This window comes from Chlorocebus sabaeus, chromosome 16, assembly GCF_047675955.1.
Source record: "Chlorocebus sabaeus isolate Y175 chromosome 16, mChlSab1.0.hap1, whole genome shotgun sequence".
Lineage (NCBI taxonomy): Eukaryota > Metazoa > Chordata > Mammalia > Primates > Cercopithecidae > Chlorocebus > Chlorocebus sabaeus.
The window spans coordinates 63,003,724-63,022,998 of NC_132919.1; the positions used below are offsets into that span (position 1 = coordinate 63,003,724).

At 51.3% G+C, this 19,275-nt stretch overlaps 1 protein-coding gene across 1 annotated transcript; it reads right to left on the reverse strand.

Moving 5' to 3' along the window:
• Nucleotides 1-913: 913 nt before the first annotated feature.
• LOC103243233 (angiotensin-converting enzyme-like protein Ace3) lies at nucleotides 914-15,593 on the reverse strand (the record flags this gene model as incomplete). The annotated part of the gene is given in 17 exon segments (XM_037992979.2): nucleotides 914-1,017; nucleotides 1,987-2,110; nucleotides 2,690-2,760; nucleotides 2,763-3,011; nucleotides 3,422-3,606; nucleotides 8,466-8,588; nucleotides 9,073-9,171; nucleotides 11,776-11,920; nucleotides 12,044-12,267; nucleotides 12,887-12,922; nucleotides 12,924-13,057; nucleotides 13,149-13,246; nucleotides 13,336-13,527; nucleotides 14,261-14,404; nucleotides 14,564-14,651; nucleotides 14,893-15,051; nucleotides 15,423-15,593. Coding segments are annotated over 17 exon segments (2,346 nt in total), but the record flags the coding sequence as incomplete, so codon positions are not given.
• Nucleotides 15,594-19,275: the final 3,682 nt, after the last annotated feature.

Here is a 19,275-nt window from a genome sequence, read left to right on the forward strand (position 1 = left end):
CATGCGTATAATCCCAGCACCTTGGGAGGTAGAGACGGGAGGATTACCTGAGGTCAGGAGTTTGAGACCAGCCTGGTCAACATGGCGAAGCCTGTCTACTGAAAATACAAAAATTATCTGAGTGTGGTAGTGCCACCCTGTAATCCCAGCTACTCGGGAGGCTGAGGTGGGAGAATCACTTGTACCCGGGAGGTGGAGGTTTCAGTGAGCCGAGATCGCACCACTGCACTCCAGCCTGGGAGACAGAGCAAGACTCCATCTAAAAAAAAAAAAAAAAGGAAAAGAAAAAGAAAAAAAAAAAAAGAAAAGAAAGAAAGAAGGAAGTATGCAATAAGGTGTCTTCTTCAGAGGCCTGAGAGCTCTTAGCATACAGGTACATCTTGGAAGGAGAACAGATTTAAAACCACCTATTAGCAAGTGACCACTGATAAAAGTATCTGAGTACTGAGTACTGATTGAAAATGAACACACTAGAAAAAGCAGAAGGGGGTGGGATGAGGTTTATTGAAAGAGGCTTCCTGGAGAGGAAGGGGAGAAGGGGACCACTGTTCACTGAGCATCTGGGTGGCTTGTAGTGCTGCAGAGGGTTTGGTGAGCAATTTTGAGCCTCATCTTGGAGGACAAGCATTCAAATGGGGCATGCACCTTAGGCAAAGGCCAAAGGTGATGTCAGTGGAGAGGGGCTGGGGTGAGGGGAACAAGGGGGCGTGGGAGAGGTGAGTTTGCCATTTTGAACATCTGGATTTAATTGATGAACAACCAAGTTCTTAAGCAATTAGACATGAAAGAAATATTCTGGTGACATAAACTCTACAATGGTGGGTGGGGGAGGGAGGATAGACAACGAGGCTCAGTGAGGTTTTTACTGGAGTCCAGGTGAGAGGGTTGGAGTCCTGGGATGGATGTGCCTTTGTCATGCAGAGCCACAGTGCCTAGTGGGGGCCTCTTTGGCCACTGTGGCTGGGGGATGAGAAGGGGGCAGAGATGTCCTGGCTGCCCCTCTGTTGGACAGGCTGGCTGTGGAGGAAAAGAAGGGGCTATTTCTCATGAGCTCAGTGCATGGGGTGCTGAACTCTGAGGAGGGACTTGGGCAGTGGGACATTCATTCATTCATTCATTCACTTACTCATTCCATCAGTTTCCAAGTCCCTTTGTTCACCATGGCCTGTGCTGACTAGAGTTGTTACACAGGGGCACACTCCTGATGTGCATTCAGCTCTTATAGAGCTGATAGTAATAGGGACAAATAAGGACATTATAGCACAGAAAAGTAAGAGCAGCGACAGAGTCATCAAATGAGGATGCTATAGAGCCTGGGGCTGGAGCAAGTGCTTGGGCTCAGCCAGATCTCAGGAAGACCTTTCGAAACCTGGACAGAGGTAGGGTCCATGGAGATCTCAGCCTAGTATCTCTGTCCCCTGAACACCTGACTTCAGGGCTCAGATTCTTAATTCAGAGAGACCTGGTCTCCTCTTTTGGCCACCCTCCCACCAGCTCAGTTGCAGCCAGGATACCCCTTCTCTGTAGTTACTGGCTGTAATGCTCTTTCCCCTCAAGTCTTCCCTATTCTCTGACACACACTGACTTCCAGCCTCCCCAGGAGTCCATGGAACCTTCATCCAGACACTTTGAATCCCCAATATTGGATGTAGCATCCTCGTGGCAGGCAGACCCAAGCTGAGGATAATGAACTAGGAAAGGCAGGGGCAGAGGCCTTCCCATTCTTTGCCCAGTCTTGTTTCTAGAACACTAATTTCCCAAATATTCTCCTACAGTTCTCTCCTTCCTGTCCTCCCCATCCCCCATTGAGCCTGAAAAGGTGCTGTTTGTCCTATGCTTGCTCCCCAGGGCAACGGGCCAGGCAGCAGGTGTGTGTGTGTGTGTTGAACAAGGCCATCTCCAGAGCAGAGTGGCTGAGATGAGCTTTGTTTAAATATTAAAGAAGTCAATCATTAATCAAGCCTGGCTCAGTGCCCAGCAACCCACTGTCTCCATTTGGAAGGGCTTGGGCTGGGGCAGGGAGAGCCATGGGGCAGTTTGTGAGGCTCCTTGCATCTCGACTGGTCAACAAAGAGCTTTTGGGGGCTGGATTATGTGGCCCATTGCAGGCCTGGCCCAAGGATTAGCAGAAAGATGTGCTGGTTGGTATAAAAGCACAGTGCTCATAAACTGGGCACTGGTGATTCATAAAGGAATGTCCTGTTCTACTTGAGTACATTTTATATACTGTGGACTGAAGCAGAGTCCTTTTTCTAACCAGAGCAAAGATTCCTTGGGCACTGCAGCCCCCTAACCGAGCTACTGAAGAAAACAAGGCTGTGTGCAGAACCAATTCTGGGCATGACTTGGGGTGGGGGCCGGTTTGCAGGAACACAGCCATTGAGTCAATAAAACTTTAGGTCCTGAGCCACCAGGGGAAGGAGGTTGGCCTGAAACCCAGGACACACATAGAATCACATAGAGCCAGTTTTTTGTGCACACGGCCTCACATACATGAGTTTGCAAACACAATTACAATGTCACGTGTACCCAGATCTGCCACAGCTGAACCCAATTATAATTGGGCACTATGCATGCAGGCTGTCCCCTCCTCTTCCCCCCAACTCTCTGGCTCAGCCTCCCTCCTCCTGCCCTCGAGCCTCACCAGTCTCACTGGTGTCTAGTCCCAGCCCCACCATTCAGCTCTTACCCACGGAAGATTCCTGCTTTACTGTGTGAAAATCCAGATGGCCAGGCTGATTGAGCACAGCATCAGGAAAGGCAGAGGCCCAGCAGCATCCACTGTCTTTTAGCAGTCTGGTGGGGTTCCATGGCTATGCCCAGGAAGTAGGCATTGGGCAGTGGGCTGAATATCTCAGTGTCTTGGGTCAGTGACTGTTTTTCCAGGGAGCGCAGCCTGCAGGCCAGCCCCAGCACCACCAGAGACATGACAAAGCCCAGGGCCAGCAGCACCCAGTACCCAAATTTAGCCTGGTTGGGGTCCAGCTTCAGATTCAGGAATGTCACTTTGTCTGAGCACATATGATACTCCCATGTGTATCATAGGGCAGGTGGAGCTGGAGAGGGACCCCTGGGATCTCCTGTGGCTGTCAAAGGAGATCTGATTGGACTACATGCCCCTGCATGCAAGGGACAAGAGGCAAGGTGCTGACCCTTTGCTCAGATGTCAGCCTGGCGGCCTAGCTGGACAGTGTGCAACGAAGCAACTGAGCCAGGGGCTGGGGCGTGGGCGGTGGTCTTGGCTGAAGCTGCATCAGGCCTGGTACAGACAGGGTCCCACAGCAGCAGTGCTGTGCTGGTTCAAGCCAGGTCATGAATGAGCCAGGGGTTAAGGCTGGGTAGGGGTAGGTACTAGGATAGAGCAGGGTAAGGTGGAGCCCGGGGCTAGCCCAGAGCTGGAACCAGGGTCAGATTATCAAACCTTCAAAGGAACAGCTGAAGTCTGGCCAGCCTAGGATGTCCCCTTGCTGCATGTTGTCAGTCATCAGCCAGTTCAGTAGGGATATGAAGTAGGTCATGAGGGTCTTTATACACACCTCAGACTCCCCAGCCAGCATCTTTAGGACCTCTGGCCACGGCTTGCTTGAGCCCAGCTTTAGAGCATCTCTGGGGGAGTGGGTGCAGCTGTGAGGCTGTGTGGGGGCATCAGCTGGTGCTGCTGAGGCCCCCAGTGCACCCAATCCTGGCCCCAGCGATTGGCCAGCCAGAACTTTCCCACAGAATTTGGCATAGTGGATACAATCACAAGTTTGAAAGAAGACTAATCTGGGTTTGAATCTCAGCTCTGCTATTTAGTAGCTGTGGGGCTTTGGGCAAGTAACCTTTCTGAGCCTGGGTTTCCATATCCATAAAATGGAGATGATAGTGGTATCTACCTCAAAGGGCCATTGTGGTGATTAAATAAGGCCGGTGCTGGGGAGCGTAGCATGCAGGCAATACTTGTTAACTACTGATGATGATGATAATTACTAGTACTACTGGTAATACTGTGATGATTATTATTCTCCTGGACTCAAATAGGCATAAAGTCCTGAGACACTGTTACCCGTGAGGTGCTCGGTGTCGGTAGATAGTGGCAGCTCTTTACCCGTTTCTAGTTTCAGGGAGAGTTTGGGAGGATTAGAAACATCATGAGCATGGGAGGTGCTCTGCACACCACCTGTAGTGCTGCACAAATGTCAGCTGTGTTTCACGGCACACCCAGTCTTTAGGGCAGGTGGTTGAACTTTACGCTAGGTCCCTTGGGCTCACAATGGGAGTATGAGGTGTGCTGAAGCCAGGGCTCCAGGCTTCACTCCAGAACCCCCAGCAGAGGCAGTGGTGGGCAGATATTGATCCTTCCCAACCTGTTGTTCCTTGATCTGACCAGGAGAGAGTTGGGACCCAGAGGCCCAGAGGTCACAATTTGGGGTCTAGACTAACAGGGCCCAGGCTTAAACCTGACCTAGCAGTGCTACTTATGGACTGCATAACCTTAGGCAGACAACTTAACCTCTCTTGGGCTCAGTTTCCTCATCAGTAAAATGGGCTCCATGAATACCTGCCCTCATTGTGATGAGGACTAAGTCCCACAATCATGAAGGAGGGTTTGTAGCTTCTAAACGCTTATGCGCATCAGTTAATAAACAACTGGGAAATAATGAGGTGGGGAAACCAAAGGTCAGTGGGGCCAGAAACCACTGGCAAAGAAAAACCACAACTAACTCTAGGTAAGAGGTTCTGATGCTGGCTCCTGGGTAAGAGGTAGAACCTGGTAGGTGAAAAGCTTCAACCATTGAGAATCTACCCATTTAAAAACAGTCCTTCAGGCTGGGCGGGACAAGATGTTCGACCCAAGGCCAGCCAACAGCCCTTATGGACAGAACATGAGACCAGAGAGCAGCAGAGGTGACGACTGGATGCTGCCTGGAGCTTTCAACTCCAAAGTAACAACAACACACCCCATGGACAAGGTCAGGCCCACCACAGCTGGTGGGGTGAGGCTGGGGGACTTTGAGAACTTTGACCAGGTGCAATTCAACCCTCCATTCCCAACAGAACCAGCCCAGAGCCTGATTCAGGGCCATTACGTTTAGGAGGATGAATCAAAAGTAGCAAAACCAAGTTTTAAGATCAATTAGGCAAAAGAGCAGTCAAGAATCTTTCTCTTTTACCCCGCAAGCACTCGCATCCCCTCTCCCCTCCACAAACCATATTCTGCTCTGCTGCTATTTCATCATCTGCAAAGGTCATGACATCCTCCTTACTCAGAAACCTCTCCTCTGCCCATAGCTCAGAAAATGCTATGTGAAGTCCTAAGCCTGGATTCAGGGTTTTCCCTGACCAGGGGTCTGGCCAGGGACACACAGGGACTGGTGAGCAATGACGAGAGATGATTCACTGGCCACATGCTTTGGTGCCAAGTCAGACCCCGAGAGCCCTGTGCACCTTGAGTGGGGTGAGGGTGGGAAGTGGTGAAAATGACTGAGGTCAAACGTCCCACCAATCCAGTGGGATGAAAGAGGTGAGTTGATGTAAAGAAAACAGATATCTTAGCCAGATGTGGTGGCTCACGCCTGTAATCCCAGCACTTTGGGAGGCTGAGGTGGGTGGATCCCTTGAGGCCAGACATTTGAGACCAGCCTGGCCAGCATGATGGAACCCCGTCTCCACTAAAAACACAAAAAAATAGCCAGGCGTGGTGGTGTGTGCCTGTAATCCCAGCTGCTCTGGAGGCTGAGCCATGAGAATCACTTGATCCCAGGAGGCAGAGGTTGTAGTGAGCCAAGATCGTACCACTGCACTCCAGCCTGGGCAACAGAGACTGTCTCAAAAAAGAAAAGAAAAGAAGAAAAGAAAAGAAAAAAGAAAAGAAAAGAAAAGTAAGAAAAGAAAAAAAAAGAAAAGAGATATCTGCTATTTTTTTCCCTTTCTTTTTCTTTTTTTTTTTTTTTAGACGAGGTCTCACTCTGTCGCTGAGGGTGAACTGCAGTGGTGTGATCTCAGCTCACTGCAGCCTCGACCTCAGAGGCTTAAGCAATCCTCCCACCTCAGCCTCCTGAGTAGTTGGGACTACAGGTACGTACCACCATGCCTGGCTAAATTGTGTTCACTTTTTGTAGATACAGGGTCTAACCATGTTGCCTGCTCTGGTCTCAAACTCCTGGGCTTGATGGAGCCTCCCATCTTGGCTTTCCAAAGTTTTGGGGTTATAGGTGTGAGCTACCATGCCTGCTTTCTGCTATTTCTTGCACACTTGCATTTGAGGACAAAACTCCCTCCTTGGTTCCCTGGCATGACTTCCTAACCCTCTTTCTATGTTCACCAAAGCCCCTTTCTATTGCCTGGTATTATGAAATTTATGAAATTTATGTGTTTGTTTATTTTTTTGAGATGGAGTTTCGCTCTTGATGCCCAGGCTGGAGTGCAGTGGCATGATCTCAGCTCACTGCAACCTCCGCCTCCCGTGTTCAAGCAATTCTCCTGCCTCAGCCTCCCAAGTAGCTGGGATTATAGGCGACCACCACCACTCTCAGCTAATTTTTTGTATTTGTAGTACAGACGGGGTTTTGCCATGTTGGGCAGGCTGATCTCGAACTCCTAACCTCAGGTGATCCGCCAGCCTCGGCCTCCCAAAGTGCTGGAATTACAGGTGTGAGCCACCGTGCCCGGCCATGAAATTTATTTATCCTGTGGTTCATCTTCCCCTGTTGGATGCAGAGCAGCTGGTCAGTATGGAGACAAGTAAATGTTTACTGAAAGAATGAATGACAGGCAGCCAGAGATATGAATGCAAAGAGCAGAGAGGTGCCCTTATGTTCAACATGTTCAGAAAAGCTCAAGGCTGGGCAATCAGCTAGAATAAAGTCCAGAGACATGAAGGGATGGAAGACCAAATCTACTAGGGAGACAACAGTCATGCAAGGTGCAGCCCTCCCTAGAAGCAAAGCCCAGGGGATCAGTCCTGAAACTCCATCTGGCCTGATGGTTAGAGATAAACTGCATGGTGGAATCAAAAATATGCTCATTAAATTTTGCAAAGGATACTAAATTTGTGGCAGTGTTAATCCTCTAGGAGACAGGAATAAAGCTCAAGATGACCTTGACCAATTAGGGAAATGGACCTATTGAAGTCTGTTGAAATTCAACAGAAAAATGATCAAGTCAGTGGGTAAGCTCCACATCTCCAAGGTTGGGGTGCTGATCTTGGATCCAGTTAGACCTAAGCTCATCAGGATCTAAGCTCATCAGGGACTGTATTCTTTGACTAATGGAGGCCAAAAGGGTGAAACATAATGTGTTCTGGAGTCAGTTATGGGTTCAAAGCATGACTTTGCTTCTTGCTAGATGAATGACACACAACGACACCACCTCTCTTGCCTTCAGTTTCATCATTTGTAAAAGGCAGATAATAATATCCACTTTGCAAAGTTAAGAGCTATTATTATATGAAACATTGTAAGAGTACTCATCAGAGAGCGCCCCCTGTAGTAGTAAATGCTTCACATTTTCAGTTCAGTCCCCTACTCCTTCGGGGTTTGCTTTAGGACTAAAAACCGCTGCCACGTAGGTAGGCATGGAAAGAATAAGCTAAACACCAAGTGCAGAGAAAAAGACTCAAGGGTCAAAGTGGACCACAGGCTGACCAGAAGCATGCCAAGAGACTACTGCGAAAGCATCCTGGATCAGCCTGGGAACTGGATTTGGGCACCTCCAAGAAGAGATGGGAGAAACAGACTGCACTCAAGGGTGTGCCAAGTGCTGCTGAGAGGGTAGGTCAGCACCTTGTAAGGAAAGGATAAGGGAGATTCAGATGGAAGGCTGAAGCCTGAGGTAGAACCCCAATGCTGGCTTCCTGGCTGGGACAGTTTGGCTTACTGCCGTGTGTGTGTGTGTGTGTGTGTGTGTGTGCATGTGTGTGTGTGTTAGTGGGAGGGGCTAAACAGTGTCTTTTCTTTCTTTTTTTTTTATTTTTTTGAGATGGAGTTTCACTCTTTTTGCCCAGGCTGAAGTGCAATGGTGCAGTCTCGGCTCACTGCAACATCCACCTCCCAGGTTCAAGTGATTCTCCTGCCTTAGCCTCTCAAATAGCTGGGATTACAGGCGCCTGCCACCATGCCTGGCCAATTTTTGTATTTTTGGTAGAGACAGGGTTTCATCATGTTGGTCAGGCTGGTTCTGAACTCCTAACCTCAGGTGATCCACCTGCCTCGACTTCCCAAAGTGCCGGGATTACAGGTGTGAGCCACTGCGCCCAGCCTAAGCAGTGTCTCTGAACACAGAAGGCTACACAAGAGGAAATGGGCTCTGATTAATGTAGGAAAGACTGCAGTCTGACATGAGGAAGAACTTCCACTAGAATATAAGCTTAATGAAGCTCTGCTCAAGGTGTCTAGTGTAGTCGGCGGTGGAGAGGGAGCGTGGAGCGGGACTTCCTTAAAGGGAGATGGGGGAGCCAAGAACAAATGAAGGAAGAGGGCACTCACCCCAGGAGCTTCCCGGCAATCTTAGAGTTGTAGATGTCACACTGGTGCAGTGGACCCATGTGGCCCGAGGCTTTGCACAGTCTTTCATGGAACTGGAACTGGAGCACCAGACTGAGGAAGTATCTGGTTGAGAAACGTGAGGGCAGGCTAGGGAGTGGAGACCAGGAGTGGGAAACTCAGAGCCACTTGGGACCAGGCAGCTCTGACATGCAGTGGCCACAAGGGCCGCATGTCAGCAGTCACTGCCTAGGCGGAGGCTCCTTGGGCAGGGCCCAGCCTTGGGCTGACCCTAGAGTACTGGGGGTCTCTCCTTCTCTAGCTTTCTGAACAGCAGTCACCCCAACCCTTGCCCCGCTCTGACCTGCCCTCCTCCAAGGGACAACAGGGATGGTCTAGAATATGCCCATCAGCTCTGCCCTCTGCACAGGACCTGATGCAAAAGCTCAAAGGATTCTAGGTCAGAGACCTCAGAAGGCTGTGCAACGCAACAGGAAGTGCAGGGTGCAGGGTGACATTTGGACCTAGGGCCTTCATGCAAATCCTCGCTCCAGTTCCCATGCCCCTCAACTCCTAGAACTGGCACTGCCAACAGGGCCCAGCCCTTTACCATATGTAGGGCACACCAGCAGAAATGTGGAACTTGGCACCTGGATCAAAGTCTTCCTCTGAGTGAGGAACAGGGGGCCATAAGCCCTGGTATTTTAACCTGGCAGGGAAAAGACAGAGGGCTTGGTGGTGGTGTCTGGCAGGTTCTTGGAGCCTCTCTCTTTTCCTTCCTTCCTTCCTTCCTTCCTTCCTTCCTTCCTTCCTTCCTTCCTTCCTTCCTTCCTTCCTCCCTCCCTCCCTCCCTCCCTCCCTCCCTTCCTCCCTCTCTCCCTCCCTCCCTCCCTTCCTCCTTTCTTCTTTCTTCTTTTTTTTTTTTTCAGAGTCTTGCCCTGTTGTGCAAGCTGAAGTGCAGTGGTGTGATCTCGGCCCACTGCAACCTCACCCTCCTGGGTTCAAGCTATTCTCTTGTCTCAGCCTCCCAAGTAGCTGGGATTATAGGCGTGAGCCACTACACCTGGCCTGCCTTTTTCTTTTCAAAGCACCTGCATGTCTATCAAAATTGGACTTGGCAGGCTGAGGATACCTAATGCATTTTGATTGATTAAATAAATGAAAACACATGGGATTGGGAATCATAGTAAAACAATAGCAGTTAACACTGACTGAGCACTTCCTCTATGCTCAGAACCACGTCCGGCTTTCCACATAGACTCACGCATGCACTCAACACCGTCCTGGTCTCTGGAGGAGGTACCAGTGGGGGAGCCAGGGAGGCAAGGCCCCTGCTTACATCCTAACAGTGGAGGACAGATTATAGACCAATAAACAAAGTCGTTTCATCTAGTACGAAGTCTTGAGAAGAAAACAGAGGAACATCCCTGTAGGGCAGTACTACTATTATTCCCATTTTGCAGATGAGGAAACCAAGGTTTGGCGATCAGGGAATTGGCCGCAGGACACAGAGCTAATCACAGTCGCACCCTGATGACCTGAAGGTCTGGTTTTGCCCCTCTGAGCTGTGCGACTGTGGGAAAGTTGCTGATTGTCTCCGAGTCTTGTTGTAAAATGTCTATAAAATGGAAGGAAGTAGGCTGCGTGTGGTGGCTTACACCTGTAATCCCAGCACTTTGGGAGGCTGATGTTGGAGGATTGTTTGAGCCCAGGAGTTTGAGACCAGCCTGAGCAACAAAGTGAGACCTTGTCCCTATAAAAAATACAAAAATGAGCCAGATGTGCTGGTGCGCATCTGCAGTCCCAGCTACTCGGGTGCTAAGGCAGGAGGATCGCTTGAGCCCAGGAGGTCAGGGCTGCAGTGAGCCATGATTGCTCCACTGCACTCCAGCCTCGGCAACAAAGTGAGACCCTGTCTCAAAAACAACCTTCATCATTGGCTCACTGGAGCCTCTGAACCATCTCCAAGGTCAACAGAGTGTCAGGAGCTTCCCTCCCGGTTGACAGGGCCTTATTCAAGGCCCAGGGAGTTCCCACCCCTCCTGCTTAACCCCTGGGTTCCATCAGCTGGGGTGGTGGGCAGGGCTGACAGAAGCCTCCTGCAGGTGCCTCAGATGGCTTATTAGGGTGACCTTAGAGAGGCACAAGGTCAAGACTCTGCCAAGCCCACAGGGGGGACCTGCTCCTGAAGTCAAGGGTGGAAGTAAGAGGACAAGGGGAGAGAGGAACTCCCAGCTCTGCCACCCATTGGTTTGCTGTGTGACCTTGGGCTGGTTTGTGACCTCCCGTGAGCTTCAGCTGCTGCTTCTGTGAGCTGAGCATTTTGAAATGATCACAATGCAAGGTGGTTGTAAATGTTCAAATTCAACATAAGAGGCCGGGCACAGTGGCTCATGCCTGTAATCCCAGCACTTTGGGAGGCCTAGGCAGGCAGATCACTTGAGCCCAGGAGTTTAAACCTGGGCACCATGGCAAACCCCATCTCTAAAAAAAAATTACACAAAACTAGCCAGTGTGGTGGTGCATGCCTGTAGTCCCAGCTACTCAGGAGGCTGAGGAAGGAGGATTGATTGAGGCTGGGAGGTCAGGTCTGAAGTGAGCCGCGATCATGCCACTGTACTCCAGCTTGAGTGACAGAGCGAGGCCCTGTCTCAAAAAACAAACAAAAAAAGTAAGAGCCTGTTTCAGAGCCAGGAGTGCCCCCTGGCAACCCCAAATCACACTGTGACCAGCAGACTGAAGCTGATCACACTGTGACCAGCAGACTGAAGCTGGTCAGCCCGAGGCCTGGCAGATAATGGAGAAGCCCTGGTCACAGGCATTTATTATCCCATCAAATGGCCAGGGGTCAGTGATGAGGTGTATCATGGGGGTCCCTCACTCGAGAGTGATGCCTCCCAACTGCTGGTGGGTTCCCATGGCAGCTTGGGGAGTGTTAAGCCCAAGGCAGGCCTGTGTGCATTTTAGGGGCCTGCCTCTCTCCCATGGGAAGTCTTTCCCCAGAAAGGAAAGTGCTCAGGCCCCTGCACACCCCATTGCCTGGCACCAGGAAAGGAGGGAGGTGTGGGAGGGCCTGCCTGGTGGTTAATGTTCTGTGATTGGAGAAGCCCAGTTGCAATCATTGTGTAAGCTTCCCAGCCACCCAGGGAGCAAGGGGGTCAAACACCAGGTCCATTTTTCACAGATAAGGAGACTGAAGCCTAGAAAGGCTAAGAGACCTGCTCAGTGCCTGCGTGGAAGATTATAGAGAGGTTCTTGTGCTGCAGAAAGTCCTGGAAATGGCCCATCTGGTGGAAAATAGTAACAAACCCACCTGAGGTTCCACCACTCCTGATTGTAGATGTCTTTCCGAATGCTGCTGTCAAAGACCTTCCAGTGAAACAGGTCCATCAGGTAGCCGAAGGGGATGAAGGCAATCTTCTCCAGGGCAATTCGCATCAGGAAATTGACCTCATCCTCTGGGAAGAGGGTGAGGGCAGTCAAGAGGCGACCCCTGGGATCTTCCCGTAGCTTTGCCCGAGAGCCCTGACCCCATCGAGCCCTAGCGGTGGCCCCAGGCTTGGGCCCTTGGTCCTCATCACCTGAGTCCTGGTGCTTGAGGCTGAGCAGGCCTATGTTGAGCAGGTGCTTGTGGGAGGAGGCCGAGAGGGTGATCACAGACCCCACAGCCTCTTCAAAGGCTGAGTTGGCACCTTCACAGAAGATGATGGAAAGGTTCTTGTACTGCAGAAAGTACTGGATATGGCCCATCTTGTGGAAGATGGAGAGCAGGTCTTCTATGGTCACTTCTGTGCACTTCTTTATTCTACAAGCAAAGGGTATGGGTTAAGGAGCATGGAGAAAGGGAGTTTTCCCATTCAGACTCCTCGAGGGATTGTGTGGTCAGGTTGAAGCCCAGACAGGGCTCTGCAGTTGTTCTTTTTGTTTGTTTGTTTGTTTGTTTGTTTGTTTTTGAGACAGAGTTTTGCTCTGTCCCCCAGGTTGGAGTGCAATGGTGCGATCTCAGCTCACTGCAGCCTCTAGCTCCCAGGTTCCAGTGATTCTCCTGCCTCAGCCTCCTGGGTAGCTGGGATTACAGGCACACGCCACCACACCTGGCTAATTTTTGTATTTTTAGTAGAGACAGGGTTTCACCATGTTGGCCAGGCTGGTCTTGAACTCCTGACTTCACGTGATCCACTGCCTTGGCCTCCCAAAGTGCTAGGATTATAGGCGTGAGCCACCACGTCTGGCTGGCAATTGTTCTTTCTCAGTCTAGGCCCCATATCCAACTAGCGACCAAGCCCTTTGCTCTCACGCCACCTTTCCTTCTGTGTTTCTCGCTTGCCTTTCCCCCTCCCCTGCCCCGGCTCTCCCCCGCCCACACCTAAGACAGGCAGACAGGGGAGAGGAGAGGGCCAGGTGTGTGGTACCTCCGTGAGCACCCGAAGTCACCGTCGAGGTAGAAGTTCCAGGCAGAGGTGACACTCCACCTCTCGCCCATCAGTTGGCCTCGTCAGCATCAACTTTTTCCAGAAACTGGGTGGGGCAGGCAGCAGCCCCAGGGAGGTGAAGAATTTCTTAGAGTCTTCAAACATTTTCTCTGATTTCCAGTGCTGGGGGAGAAGAGGGGATGTGTAGGGTGCTGCCTTGTTTGCCCAAGGATGCCGATGCAGAGGGGCAGGGACAGACAGGCCGAGCACTAACCTGGCCTTTCATGATCTTTGTGACATCTTCAGGGATCTTCTTCGGGAAGGGCAGGACCAGGTCTAAGATGTTGACCGAGGACTGAGCCCACATGTTCCCTGGAAGAAGAGGAGAGGGGCTAAGGGGAGGCTGGAGACAGTCTCTGCCTTTATCTGGCACTCACCTCGGCCACCAGCAGGGCCTTTACCCCGGAGGTGGGCAGGGATGGGCCCCCTCAGGTCGATGAGCTCGGGCCCATAGTAGCGGTGGAGGGCCCGGTGCATGTAGGCGTGCAGGTTCAGCTAGAGTGGCCGCAGCTCCTGGAAGAACCGCTCCAGGTCTTGCTTCAGCGTGTCCAACTCATACTTGGAGCGCCACAAGGCTCCCATGTCTTTGTAACCTAGGACAGGAGAGAGGACTCACTAGGAGCTCACCATTTCACCCTTTACCCCTGGCCTAGCTGACAAGAGACCCAGACACCTTCTAGGGAAGCCACTCAACCTCGCTGACCCTCTGGGTCTTCTTTGGCAAAACAGGGAGAATACCTGCCCATTTTGGAAAGGCATTGAGCAAAGTCCACGATCTGAGCTCCCCACCATGCCTGCAAGGCCCTGAGTCCCCTCTCATCCCGCCTCATCCTTAGCCCTGTGGCCACCTGGGCTTCTTTCAGGTCTTCCAGAGCACCAGCTCCTCCTGCTGCGGACCCTCTGCCTAGGATGCTCTTCTTTCACATCTTGCTCCCCCTCTTTTGCCCATCTTTCAGGTCTTGGATAAATGTCAGAGGCCTTCCCTGACCACTTGTCTGCAGCAGCCTCTTCTCATTCTCTTTCTCAGCAGCCCCTTCCTATTCTGCAGCACCCCAGGTGGTAGTGAGAGACCGGTATTTACTGAATATGGTCTGCCTCCCCGCAGGACCGTAGGTGCATGAGAACAGGCACCTGTCTTTTCACCTGTGTGTCCTCAGAACCTCCCCAGCACCTAGCACATAGGTGCTCTATGAATATTTGGAGAGCCCAGCTGCAGGGCTCATAGGTCCTGCCTCCAGGGCCCTATGGCCGCCTTCACCCTGGGAAAGCTCAGCTTTGCCCCTTCCTTGCCATCGCTCTGAGCCCCGTGGCGTCCTGTCTGCTCACCATTGAGCTGTGCAACCTTGTTGCTGAGCTCCACGTAGTGCTCGAAGGTGGTGCGGATCTGGCGGCCCATGGCATCCCGCCAGCCCTGCCAGACCCACAGCAGCTCCTCTTTGTTCCTGGAGGTGGCCGTGACTTCTTCGAGTTCTATGCCCAGAAAAGGAGCCATGGGGGACCCACTCCCACCTGCCTCTGCCCTCACCCTCCTGGCAATAAAGGAGGGTGGCTGAGGACTGGGAGGGGCCCCTGGAAGGGACTGAGTGCTGGAGATTCTGTGGTTGGGTGGGACAGGGCTTGGGTGTTCACCAGGCTCCAGGGACAGGCAGGGCCTCTCATTCAGGCACACCTGGGCCATACTGTATGTCATCTCCATGTCGGCCAGAAGCTCGTTATACTGGGGGGACAGGTGTTACCCAGGGTAGGCCAGTGCCCCTGGGCCTGCCCTCAGTGCTCGCCCCACCAGCCAGGAGAGATCGGCACCCCCACCTCTACTCCTCTCCTTCTCCAGAGGAAGTTCTGATCTTGCCTCTCCTCCTACCCCCTGCCTCCCTCCTGCCCCAGACACTCTGGCTCCCCCACCAGACCCCTGGGGCCAGGGAGCAGGTGCCCAAAGGCCTGGGGGCTCCATCCATCACCTCCCGCAGCTCGTCCTTGGGCAGGGCCGCCTTGTCTATGTTCTGCAGCTTTCTCAGCATGCGATTCAAATCCTGGTTCTGGAACTGGGCGACCTTAAACAGGCAGGCCCGGGTGCCAAAGTAAATCATGAACTGGGACCTCTCCATGTCCTTGTGCAGCTGCAAAGAGGGCCAGCAAGGTTGGGGGACAGGGGAAGGGTCCCACTTGACGTCCAGGGCCATGGCACCCTAACTGACTCCCTAATCCCGTTGGCTTAGGGAACAAGATTTGCTAAGAGGGAGAGGGCAGAAACCTGGGTCCCTAAAAGCAAGGAGGTGAGATTTACAAAGGAGAAGAAGCAAGAGATTCTTGACTGGAGAAAGTTTAGGGCTTCCAGGAGGCCCACAACTTATAGCCCGCTTTGATATGTACACTGGGGCTTCCCTAGTTCCTCTTCCTTGGGATGGGGGCAGGAGGTGTGGTGCCCCATGGTCCCAAATCCCTGAAAAGAGCAAAGAGAGGAGAGGCTGGGGTGGAGATGACACCATACCATCTCCTCCTGATTTTTCCTGGTGATATTGGTGACATAGTGCCAAGTGGCCTCCATGAACTGGTTCAACACAACTTTAGCTGTTTGGTCATAAAACTGCAGGAAGGGCCGGGCGCGGTGGCTCAAGCCTGTAATCCCAGCACTTTGGGAGGCCGAGACGGGCGGATCACGAGGTCAGGAGATCGAGACCATCCTGGCTAACACGGTGAAACCCCGTCTCTACTAAAAAGTACAAAAACCTAGCCGGGCGAGGTGGCGGGCGCCTGTAGTCCCAGCTACTCCGGAGGCTGAGGCAGGAGAATGGCGTAAACCCGGGAGGCGGAGCTTGCGGTGAGCAGAGATCCGGCCACTGCACTCCAGCCTGGGTGACAGAGCCACACTCCGTCTCAAAAAAAAAAAAAAAAAAAAAAAAAAAAAAAAAAAAACAAAACTACAGGAAGATCTTGGTCTTAGTCTCATTGTAGAAGTCATCTGCAGGGAAGGATATGGGCACCATGTGCTGGGAAGGTCCTGTCCCCACCCAGTCCCCTTGTCTGGTCCCATGCTTCTTGGGGTCTCAGCCACACCTAAACTATGTTCATCCTTGATCCAGAGGCAAGGCAACAGCTGCCCATAACAGAGGAGCACAAGTAGGGAAGGTCCAGGGCGAATCTGTCTGCACCCATGACCAAGAAAACAGCAGAGCTGGATGAGGCTATGGGCCAATCACAAGCCAGCTCCATATTGTGACATCAAGGGCCAGAGGCTCAGCCACAGAATGTTAGAACTGGAAAGGCCCATCCACCTCCTGGTCCAACTGTCCCCATTTTACAGGTGGGGAGACTGAGGTCCAGAAAGTCAAGCCAAGTGATCTGGCTCATGTGGTTAGCTAATGGCAGAGCCAGAAGGAGGAACCAGGGGTCTTGACTTTTAGGCCAGAACTTGTTCGGCTCTCCTTGGTCACTTTTCCCTGGGGCTGGAGCCACCCTTGGGTTATGGCCAGGGATTGATGAGGCCCTCCCTCCATAGGCTGGGACCACTTCTGAGCAGGTGGATGGGATGATGGATGGATGGATGGATGGATAGGTGGATGGATGGATGGATGGATGGATGGATGGATGGGTGGGTGGGTGGGTGGATGGATGGACGGACAGGTGGGTGGGTGGGTGGATGGATGGATGGATGGGTGGGTGGGTGGGTGGATGGATGGATGGGTGGGTGGGTGGATGGATGGATGGATAGGTGGATGGGTGGATGGACGGACAGACGGATGGATGGATGGATGGATGGGTGGATGGATGGATGGATGGATGGATGGGTGGATGGATGGGTGGATGGATGGATGGGTGGGTGGGTGGGTGGATGGATGGATGGATGGAGTTAATATATCTGGGTCTCTGGAAGCCAGGTTGTCTTTCCAGGTTCTTCTAACTTGACCTCTTATGTTCACATGTTCAGGCTTTTTCTCTCTTATAGGCTGTGCAATCATCACCAGGGCTGTGCAGGGCCCTCCCCATCACACCTGTTTCTCCAGGGAGACCCTAATATTATGAGTTTGCAATCAGGAGAGGGCACACGAGGCAGGGACTGGGTGGGGTGTGGAGAGGCGAGGCTGGCACCTTCCATCCAGGGTGCATGCCCATGAGTACCTGAGCCTGATCTGAAAACCAGCTGGCAAGACACCAGCTCTCTGTAAGCCTGTGGTTACCCCCAGTACTCTTGCACTGAGGTCTGTGGAGGCCAGCTCCATCTGTCTCACCTTGGGTTTCTCCTCAGACTCACTTCCCTCCACACTCAGAATCCCTGTACCCTGTGTTGTCTTCCATCACTCTCAGCCCACAAAGGCTCACATGTTCAAAAAGGCCCCACCTCTACACATGGGCTGATACCACGACTAGAGAAACTGACCAAATAACCCCCAAAATATGATCCATTATGGGTAAAATATATTTATAACATGAGGAAAGGAAGAAAAGGATAGTGACACTTCTGGTTAAGCTGATCGACTGAGCTCACAGAGAAGTCTCCCTTCCTGCTTCAAGCATATAGACATATATTAGTCCATTCTCACATTGCTATAGAGAACTACCCGAGACTGGGTAATTTATAAAGAAAAGAGGTTTAATTGACTCTACAGTTCCACAGGCTGTACAGGAAGCATGGCTGGGGAAGCCTCAGGAAACTTACAATCATGGTGGAAGACAAAAGGGAAGCAGGCACATCTTCACATGGTGGCAGGAGAGAGAGAGAAGGGGGAGGTGATACACACTTTTAAACAACCAGACCTTGAGAACTCAGTCACTATCACGAGAATGACAAAGGCGAAGTCTGCCTCCATGATTCAACACGCCCACCTCTCCTCCAACACAGGGGAGGTCAGGGTGCATCCATCCAGAGAGCTGCAGCATTGGTGTGGGGGGATAGCTGATCCCAATGGAAATGACGTCTTTGCCCCTGCAAGTATCAGGTGCATGCATGGGATTGTGCAGAAGGCTGTTTCAACTGAAGATGGCTGATAGGTCCAGTTTACCAGGTATAAGAGAAAATCCAGTTTCAGGAGGGATAATAATAATTACCAACCCTCACTGAGCACTTTCTAGGTGCTAGGGACCATTTGGGGGCTTTCAACATATGAATCCTCACAACAAACCCATGAGGTAAGTACTGTGATCAACACTCCCATTTTATAATGAGGAAACAGAGGCACAGAAAGGTTGAGGAATTTGCTCATAGTCACACAGCCAGCAAATGGTGGAAATGAGACTCAAATTCCTAAGGTTGGTTCCAGAGCTTGTGCTAAACTGCAGACACAATGAATGAAGCAGACTGCAACGGAGGAAGGACAAGTCTCAGAGCAATCCAAAAGGGACTTAAAATGCACGTCTTTATGCCATATATAAAAATTAACTCAAGAATGGGTCACAGCTTATTTTCTTTTTTCAATTTAAAAGAGTACATTTAAGGCTGGGTGCGGTGGCTCATGCCTGTAATCCCAGCACTTTGGGAGGTTGAGGCGGGTGGATCACTTGAGGTCAGGAGTTCAAGACCAGCCTGACCAACATGGTGAAACCCTGTCTCTACTAAAAATACAAAAATTAGGCAGGCATGGTGGCACATGCCTGTAATCCCAGCTACTCGGGAGGCTGAAGCTGGAGAACCGCTTCAACCCGGGAGGCAGAGGTTGCAGTGAGCCAAGATTACACCACTACACTCCAACCTGGGTGACAGAATGAGACTCTGTCTCAAAAAATAAATAAATAAAATAAAAATAAGAAACGAGTACATTTAACACCTTATCTTGGACAACGTGACAGTCATGAGATCTTTGTGTAGGAGAAGAAAGAGGGAACAAAAAAACGAAGTCTACAAAATTCTTAGAACATAGGGGAAAGTTTCATGACATTGGATTTGGCAATGATTGCTTGGATATGACACCAAAAGCAAAGGCAACAAAAGAAAAAATAAGCAAATTGAACCTCATCAAAATTTTAAACTTTTGCATCTCAAAAGATGCTATAACAGAGCAAAAAGGCAACCCATGGAATGGGAGAAAATATCTGTTACTCACAGATCTGCTAAGGAATTAATATCCAGAACATACAAAGAACTCCTCAAACTCAACATTCAAAGATGGGCAAGGGCTAGGCATGGTGGCTCACACCTGTAATCCCAGCACTTTGGAAGGCCGAGGTGGGTGGATCACCTGAGGTGAGGAGTTGGAGCCTGACCAATATGGTGAAACCCTGTCTCTACTAAAAAAATATAAAAATTAGCCAGGCGTGGTGGCGGGCGCCTATAGTCCCAGCTACTCAGGAGGCTGAGACAGGAGAATTGCTTGAACCCAGGAGGTGGAAGTTGCAGTGAGCCAAGATCG